This window comes from Lucilia sericata, unplaced genomic scaffold (genome assembly GCF_015586225.1).
Source record: "Lucilia sericata isolate MDLA Ls3-8-SP2 unplaced genomic scaffold, ASM1558622v1 Contig001454F_arrow, whole genome shotgun sequence".
In the NCBI taxonomy this organism is placed as follows: Eukaryota; Metazoa; Arthropoda; class Insecta; order Diptera; family Calliphoridae; genus Lucilia; species Lucilia sericata.
The window spans coordinates 6,740-16,147 of NW_023995384.1; the positions used below are offsets into that span (position 1 = coordinate 6,740).

A 9,408-nucleotide genomic window follows, 5' to 3' on the forward strand; every position below is an offset into this window, starting at 1 on the left:
TCTGTTCTAGTTCTTTTCTAGTTCTCTTCTAGTTCTGTTCTAGTTATGTTCTAGTTCTATTCCAGTTCTGTTCTGGTTCATTTCTTATTCAATCTTATATTTAATAATAAAAATAAATTTTTTAACATATTGATAATTGATTTTATTTATTATCAACTAAATTGTATTTATTGTAATTATTGTTTTTATTTTAGTTAATTTTATTATCTTTCGGTTATTTTTTTATTGTTAACAGTATTCTTTGGAAATTGTTAAGAATATATAAACATACTCGTAATGTAGGGGCTATACTTAGGTTTTTTGTATAGACTTAATGCTGGACATATAGATTTCTAAGATTTTTATCATAAAACGCCTATTTAAACAAAACGACTTTCTTAATAAAGTGTCAATACATTATGATTCATGGATGTTTTTAACAATTGATATTAAAATACTTAATTATTCAAAATTTATCATTTATTAACGGCGGTTGACAGAGAAAATTAATTGATTTGCTTTTTATTTTTGGTTAGTGAGTAATAGGAAAGTGAGAAATCGTGGGCCTATTTACTATAATTAGACAATAGCTAGTGTAAGGGCGTTAACGGCAGATACATACATACATGTATGTATATAATTAGTTTTTCGTTTTGACCATTGAGTCATGGGGAAAATCATCTTATTCATTTTGCAGTTAACTGTAAGATTTTTTCCAATTTTAGTTAATTGAGAACCATTCATGGGACCTAGTAAAAGAACTTGAATTGGTTTTACTTCTAACACATTATAAACATCAACCGGAATGTCGTTTAAAAGCCCATCAATATAAAATGATCGGTTTATATATGTAGCTGTCGCTGTGTGTTGAAAATCTTCAACCGAGAGTGAGTCGGATCGTTGCTGAGCAAATATACAATTTTCGCGAGAATGTCGTGGATATTAATAGCTCAAGTGCTATCTGTTGATATTGAATATTTAGAATATTTAGATTGGTTCCTTGTGAACCGATAATTAAAATCAAACACATACTTTTCTCAATACAGATGCTTTACATACAATCTCTTTATTAATACTGATCGTTTATGGGTTAAAACTTAAAACTAATATTCGATATACATAAATACATATTTCGTCTATAATTAAAATTAAAATTAGGGAAATTTCTGAACCCACTTAATCTAAATTCTATAACTTAAACTTTAGCTTCCTGCAATCACAGAATTTTACAAACTTTTAATGCCTACACATGGGCAGATTAACGGGAAAGAAAACATTTAACTCGACGAGTATATAGAGGGCCATAAACCCTATATACATGATCATACAAGAAACACCCACACACCAATTCAAGGTGAATTTATTCCAAACAAACACTAAGTAGAGACATAAAAGAGAGGTTAAGAGTAAAATTCCCGCATACATTAGATTAGCGGAATTTAATAGCAATAACTTTTGATCGGCTATATCGGGTAGGAAAAAGGATTTTATAAACCAAGGCAAACCTAAACTTAATAATATATCAAAGGTATTAGAACCCAAAGAATTGCTAATGCCCATAGAACCTTGACCCTGTTTGGTAACTATAATACTGGAAACAGCTTCGGGTATACTCATGCCAGCAGCTAGTATAGTAAGACCCATAACGGCATCGGGTATATGCAGAGTGTCACCTGTAATGAAAAGGAAAATAAATATTTGCTAATCTATAGATTTCTTTATAAATTTCAGTAGAAATTTATTATTATTTTATAAAAAGTTATAAAGCATTAAAGCACGATAAGATTTCTGAAAGAAAATCGTGGGAATTCGAGGAAAATTGTTGTAATTTTATATTGAGAGAATTCGATAACATTGTTGACTCACTTACCTATAATTGTTATGACAAAAGCTACCAAATACGATATGACAGCTATCCAGATAATGGATAATATCAATGTCAGATATTTAAAAGAATGATGTTTACGACTATTGGGCACGGTCAACCATAAAAGGAAGGTTATGGGCCAGCGAAAGAAAAATTCAACAAAAGTTTGTTCCTGACAAGACCAGGGAGAGGCAATGGATTCTGTTAGCAAGAAAAAGGACAAATTATTAGAAATTATTTTTTTTTCTATAAATTAAGAGATTTCCCAAACTTACCCTCTCTTTCCTGATGCTCTAAATATAGCATCATATGTGAAGAATATACACCCTGTTCCATATGCTGATAAGCTTCGGTGGCCAAGCTAAATTTCGATTCATGTCGATGACTTAATAAAGCAGTAAATTCCGTAACCTCGGTATATTGCGGCCTATAGTAACCACAACGTCTTAATAGGTCTTTGGCCTGACGCGACATCTTTTGATTATGATACATAACTAAAATTAAAAACAAATACAAAGTCAAAACTACAAGCCTTTCTACAAAAAAAAATCGTTCTCCAACTTACTTAACATATAAACAAAATAGGCTATAATCAGACCCAAGGCCTCATACCACCAGACTCGACCATCTCTTAATATAACCAGTAGTGCTATAACAGAAACCAAATAGATTAAACAATCTCTAGTTATGGGCCACCAATCCAATTTTAAATAACTGGCCACAAATAGACCACAACAGGCGGGCACTGCCAAAACATTAAATACCGCTGATCCTACTATCGTGCCCACGCCAATGTCGCCCTTAGTTATGAAAGTGCCAATACAGTTCATAAAAAGTTCAGGACTGGAGACAGCAGCAGCCATAACAGTGGCACCAATAACATCACGATCAATGTGGAAATCTGTAAAAATAATTATAAATTTAAATTACTCAGGAAAAAGGATCCAGTCTTGTCTATAGTCTAGTAAATAGCCTAGTCTATAGTCTAATCTATAGTCTAGTCTGTAGCCTAGTATGTAGTCTAGTCTGTAGTCTAGTCTAGTCTATAGTCTAGTCTATAGTCTAGTCTTTAGTCTAGTCTATAGTCTAGTCTATAGTCTAGTCTATAGTCTAGTCTTTAGTCTAGTCTATAGTCTAGTCTATAGTCTAGTCTATAGTCTAGTCTATAGTCTATAGTCTAGTCTATAGTCTAGTCTATAGTCTAGTCTATAGTCTAGTCTATAGTCTAGTCTATAGTCTAGTCTATAGTCTAGTCTATAGTCTAGTCTATAGTCTAGTCTATAGTCTAGTCTATAGTCTAGTCTATAGTCTAGTCTATAGTCTACTCTGTAGTCTAGTCTATAGTCTAGTCTATAGTCTAGTATATAGTCTAGTCTATAGTCTAGTCTAGTCTATAGTCTAGTCTAGTCTATAGTCTAGTCTATAGTCTATTCTATAGTCTAGTCTATAGTATAGTCTATAGTCTAGTCCGTAGTCTAGTCTATAGTCTAGTCCGTAGTCTAGTCTATAGTATAGTCTATAGTCTAGTCTATAGTATAGTCTATAGTCTAGTCTATAGTCTAGTCTATAGTCTAGTCTATAGTCTAGTCTATAGTCTAGTCTATAGTCTAGTCTATAGTCTAGTCTATAGTCTAGTCTATAGTCTAGTTTATAGTCTAGTCTGTAGTCTAGTCTATAGTCTAGTCTATAGTCTACTCTGTAGTCTAGTCTATAGTCTAGTCTATAGTCTAGTCTATAGTCTAGTCTATAGTCTAGTCTATAGTCTAGTATATAGTCTAGTCTATAGTCTAGTCTATAGTCTAGTCTATAGTCTAGTCTATAGTCTAGTCTATAGTCTAGTCTATAGTCTATTCTATAGTCTATTCTATAGTCTAGTCTATAGTCTAGTATATAGTCTAGTCTATAGTTTAGTCTATAGTTTAGTCTATAGTCTTTTCTATAGTCTAGTCTATAGGCTAGTCTATAGTCTAGTCTATAGTCTACTCTGTAGTCTAGTCTATAGTCTAGTCTATAGTCTAGTCTATAGTCTAGTCTATAGTCTAGTCTATAGTCTAGTCTATAGTATAGTCTATAGTCTAGTCCGTAGTGTAGTCCGTAGTCTAGTCTATAGTATAGTCTATAGTCTATAGTCTAGTCTATATTCTAGTCTATAGTCTAGTCTATAGTCTAGTTTATAGTCTAGTCTGTAGTCTAGTCTATAGTCTAGTCTGTAGTCTAGTCTATAGTCTAGTCTATAGTCTAGTCTAGTCTATAGTCTAGTCTATAGTCTAGTCTATAGTCTAGTCTATAGTCTAGTCTATAGTCTAGTCTATAGTATAGTCTATAGTCTAGTCCGTAGTCTAGTCCGTAGTCTAGTCTATAGTATAGTCTATAGTCTAGTCTATAGTCTAGTCTATAGTCTAGTCTATAGTCTAGTCTATAGTCTAGTCTATAGTCTTAGTCTATAGTTAGTAGTCTATAGTCTAGTCTATAGTCTAGTCTATTGTCTAGTCTATAGTCTAGTCTATAGTTTAGTCTATAGTTTAGTCTATAGTCTATTCTATAGTCTAGTCTATAGTATAGTCTATAGTCTAGTCCGTAGTCTAGTCCGTAGTCTAGTCTATAGTATAGTCTATAGTCTAGTCTATAGTCTAGTCTATAGTCTAGTCTATAGTCTAGTCTATAGTCTAGTCTATAGTCTAGTCTATAGTCTAGTCTATAGTCTAGTTTATAGTCTAGTCTGTAGTCTAGTCTATAGTCTAGTCTATAGTCTAGTCTATAGTCTAGTCTATAGTCTAGTCTATAGTCTAGTCTAGTCTATATTCTAGTCTATAGTTTAGTCTATAGTCTAGTCTATAGTCTAGTCTATAGTCTAGTCTATAGTCTAGTCTATAGTCTAGTCTATAGTCTAGTCTATAGTCTAGTCTATAGTCTAGTCTATAGTCTAGTCTATAGTCTAGTCTATAGTCTAGTCTATAGTCTAGTGTATAGTCTAGTGTACAGTCTAGTCTATAGTATAGTCTATAGTCTAGTCTATAGTCTAGTCTATAGTCTAGTCTATAGTCTATAGTCTAGTCTATAGTTTAGTCTATAGTCTAGTCTATAGTCTAGTCTATAGTCTTGCCTATAGTCTAATATATAGTCTAGTCTATAGTCTAGTCTATAGCCTTGTCTATAGCCTAGTCTAGGCTCTATTATATAGTTTATTCTAGTCTATATTTCTTTCAGTACTTACTTGAACAAATCTGTTCTATGCTGGGTATTAAGTAGTCATCACAAATGGCGGCCAAAAACCAAAAGCCGTAAAACATCAACACTATATGCAAAATAATCCAACCGTGTCTACGCTGTTCCGGTGAAAAGCCATCCGAGGGAAATTCCAATATGGCAGGCTTAGAGCAATTTCCCTGCTGATATTTGTCTTCATGATTATGCAGCGATAATATTTTACGACCAATTTTCAAGGAATTTAAAGCTTTTGAGAAGAATAAGTAAACTTTAGAAATAACTTTTCTTTTGAACAATAAAGAAAAACTTACCATGCTCACTATCAGCTGGCAAATCTATAGCCGGAGTTGCCATAAATAAAAATCGTATATAGAATAAACACAACACCAACGATATTAAGGATAAACGGGTTAAAAGTATTAATTTCGATTTCTTCCATTTTTGTTTAACAAAATTTTGTGTTTTCAACATGTTTAATTTAATTATATTTAATTTATAAATAAAGTAATTAACACAATATTTATTTAATTTTTCTAAAACACAAAATGTTACCGTATGTGTTTACCAAACAGTGTTGTATGTTTGACCGTTGACTACAGAATAATCGATTTTCGTCTCGATTGGCAACCTTTATGTGTGAGTTTTACAAAAAAAAAATGTAAATCTCGTGTTTTGAAAACATAATTTGAGCAAATAGTAATTGATAAGACAATGATTTACAAACAAGAAAATTTTCCATGCATTTTTATGATACACATCATAAATGCATCGGCTGCTTATAAGAAATTTTCCGGTAAAAAGGGGATTAACCCTCTTTAGTAGGTAGTCGCTTTTTGACACCATATTTACCTGCCACAGTTGTGGAGAAAAATATTACCACAAACAGTGGAAAATTTTGAGTTTTATTAATTTTATACTAATGATGCGTTTTCCGGGAATTGTTCCTGTAGCATCTGTTTTGCTCTTTACTGTTTAGAGACCATCACTCACATGCTGCTGCTTTAAGTTCTATGAGTTTCATTTCACGTATTTAAACTGCGCTTTTGATATATTAACTATTCTTTTAAGTATTTTGTCAAAATATTTTATTGTTTATTTATAAAATTAAATAAATATTTATAATAAATTGATGCTCGGTTAGAGTTTGTATAACTTTTAGTTATTTAGGTCTGCTTATGTTTGTAATTCTAAATATAATACAATGGAAATTACTTGATTTTGGCAGTTACTAAATAAATACCCAACTAGGGCATCAACCTTCGTTAGTCGTGAGCTGGAAATTTGTTAAACACGTGACACTTGAATTTTATGCTAAAATTGTAATGATAATTGATAAATTTCCTTAATAATATGTTTGATAAGAGACACGAGTCTCTTATTAAAAGAAGAATTCCTATAACACCGGCCTAAAATTTTGTCGGCCTTAAACTTTTCCAAAGGATTGAGCCGCGCTAAATTCTTAGATTCTTTCCATTGCATGGATTGAATCTGATTTGAGATATCCTATCCTGAAGTTTGAAAAGACATTTTTGATCAGTTATTTAGTTAGTTAGTTAAATAGTTAGTTAATTAGACAAACTCTAGTCTAGACTGTACTATATACTAGACTATAAATTAGACTGTAGACTAGACTAAAGACTAGGCTACAACTAGACTGGACTAAAAACTAGACTGTAGAGTAGACCATAGACTTGACAATACACTAGACTGTAGACTAAACAATAGACTAGATAAGAGACTAAAATATACTATAGACTAGACTGCAGACTAGGGTATAGATTAGACTAGACTATAGGCTAGACTGTAGACTACACTATAGACTAGACTAGACTATATAATAGACTATAGACTAACTATAGATTAGTCTAGACTATATACTAGACTATAGACTACACTATAGACTACACTATAGACTACACTATAGACTAGACTATAGACTACAACTAAACTGGACTAAAAACTAGACTGTAGAGTAGACCATAGACTAGACAATACACTAGACTGTAGACTAAACAATAGACTAGATAAGAGACTAGACTATGCTATAGACTAGACTACAGACTAGGGTATAGATTAGACTAGACTATAGGCTAGACTATAGACTACACTATAGACTAGACTATAGACTAGACTAGACTATATAATAGACTATAGACTAACTATAGATTAGTCTAGACTATATACTAGACTATAGACTAGACTATAGACTAGACTATAGACTAGACTATAGACTAGACTATAGACTAGACTATAGACTAGATTATAGACTAGATTATAGACTAGACTATAGACTAGACTATAGACTAGACTATAGACTAGACTATAGACTAGACTATAGACTAGACTATAGACTAGACTATAGACTAGACTATAGACTAGACTATAGACTAGATTATAGACTAGACTATAGACTAGACTATAGACTAGACTATAGACTAGACTATAGACTAGATTATAGACTAGACTATAGACTAGATTATAGACTAGACTATAGACTAGACTATAGACTAGACTATAGACTAGACGATAGACTAGACTATAGACTAGACTATAGACTAGACTATAGACTAGACTATAGACTAGGCTATAGACTAGACTATAGACTAGACTATAGATTAGACTATAGACTAGACGATAGACTAGACCATAGACTAGACTATAGACTAGACTATAGACTAGACTATAGACTAGACTATAGACTAGACTATAGACAAGACTATAGACTACACTATAGACTAGACTATAGACTAGACTATAGACTAGACTATAGACTAGACTATAGACTAGAGTATAGACTAGACTATAGACTAGATTATAGACTAGACTATAGACTAGACTATAGACTAGACTATAGGCTAGACTATAGACTAGACTATAGACTAGACTATAGACTAGACTATAGACTAGACTGTAGAATAGACTATAGACTAAACTATAGACTAGACTATAGACTATAGACTAACTATAGATTAGTCTAGACTATATACTAGACTATAGACTAGACTATAGACTAGACTATAGACTAGACTATAGACTAGACTATAGACTAGATTATAGACTAGATTATAGACTAGACTATAGACTAGACTATAGACTAGACTATAGACTAGACTATAGACTAGACTATAGACTAGACTATAGACTAGACTATAGACTAGACTATAGACTAGACTATAGACTAGACTATAGACTAGACTATAGACTAGACTATAGACTAGACTATAGACTAGATTATAGACTAGACTATAGACTAGACTATAGACTAGACTATAGACTAGACTATAGACTAGATTATAGACTAGACTATAGACTAGATTATAGACTAGACTATAGACTAGACTATAGACTAGACTATAGACTAGACGATAGACTAGACTATAGACTAGACTATAGACTAGACTATAGACTAGACTATAGACTAGGCTATAGACTAGACTATAGACTAGACTATAGATTAGACTATAGACTAGACGATAGACTAGACCATAGACTAGACTATAGACTAGACTATAGACTAGACTATAGACTAGACTATAGACTAGACTATAGACAAGACTATAGACTACACTATAGACTAGACTATAGACTAGACTATAGACTAGACTATAGACTAGACTATAGACTAGATTATAGACAAGACTATAGACTAGACTATAGACTAGACTATAGGCTAGACTATAGACTAGACTATAGACTAGACTATAGACTAGACTATAGACTAGACTATAGACTTGACTATAGACTATAGCCTGTAGACTAGACTATGGACTAGCCTATAGACCAGACTATAGACTAGAGTATAAACAGACTATAGACTAGACTAGACTATAGAATAAACTAGGCTATAAACTGGACTGGGGTATAGACTAGACTTTAAACGGTTCTAGTTAGTTACTTAGTTAAGTAGTCAGTTAGCTAGTTAGTGAGTTAGTTAGTTAGTTAGTCAGTTAGTTAGTTAGTTAGTTAGTTAGTTAGTTAGTAGTAGTTAGTTTAGTTAGTTAGTTAGTGTTAGTTAGTTAGTAGTTAGTTTAGTTAGTTAGTTAGTTAGTAGTTAGTTAGTTAGTTAGTTAGTTAGTTAGTAGTTAGTAGTTAGTTAGTTAGTTTAGTAGTTAGTTAGTTAGTTAGTTAGTTAGTTAGTTAGTTAGTAGTTAGTTAGTTAGTTAGTTAGTTAGTTAGTTAGTTAGTAGTTAGTTAGTTAGTTAGTTATAGTTAGTTAGTTAGTTAGTTAGTTAGTTAGTTAGTTAGTTAGTTAGTTAGTTAGTTAGTTAGTTAGTTAGTTAGTTAGTAGTTAGTTAGTTAGTTAGTTAGTTAGTTAGTTAGTTAGTTAGTTAGTAGTTAGTTAGTTAGTTAGTTAG

General features: G+C 31.9%; 1 protein-coding gene across 1 annotated transcript; it reads right to left on the reverse strand.

The window, feature by feature from the left end:
- Positions 1-1,121: 1,121 nt before the first annotated feature.
- LOC119611464 (sodium/potassium/calcium exchanger 3-like) lies at positions 1,122-5,524 on the reverse strand. The gene is made up of 6 exons (XM_037967041.1): positions 5,365-5,524; positions 5,061-5,300; positions 2,412-2,747; positions 2,122-2,340; positions 1,850-2,047; positions 1,122-1,652 (listed from the first exon to the last, which is right to left on the reverse strand). The coding sequence occupies exons 1-6, from the start codon at positions 5,522-5,524 to the stop codon at positions 1,216-1,218; spliced, it is 1,590 nt and encodes a 529-aa protein (XP_037822969.1). The 3' UTR covers positions 1,122-1,215.
- Between the last annotated feature and the right edge of the window lie 3,884 nt (positions 5,525-9,408).

Bases quoted from the DNA above. Each gene is read 5' to 3' on its own strand.
- LOC119611464 (XM_037967041.1), bottom strand. From the start codon at position 5,524: ATGTTGAAAACACAAAATTTTGTTAAACAAAAATGGAAGAAATCGAAA. The intron at 2,748-5,060 runs GTAAGTACTGAA...TTATTTTTACAG, and splicing joins CATAGAACAGATTTGTTCAA to ATTTCCACATTGATCGTGAT. The intron at 1,653-1,849 runs GTAAGTGAGTCA...TTTTCATTACAG, and splicing joins TTTTGTCATAACAATTATAG to GTGACACTCTGCATATACCC.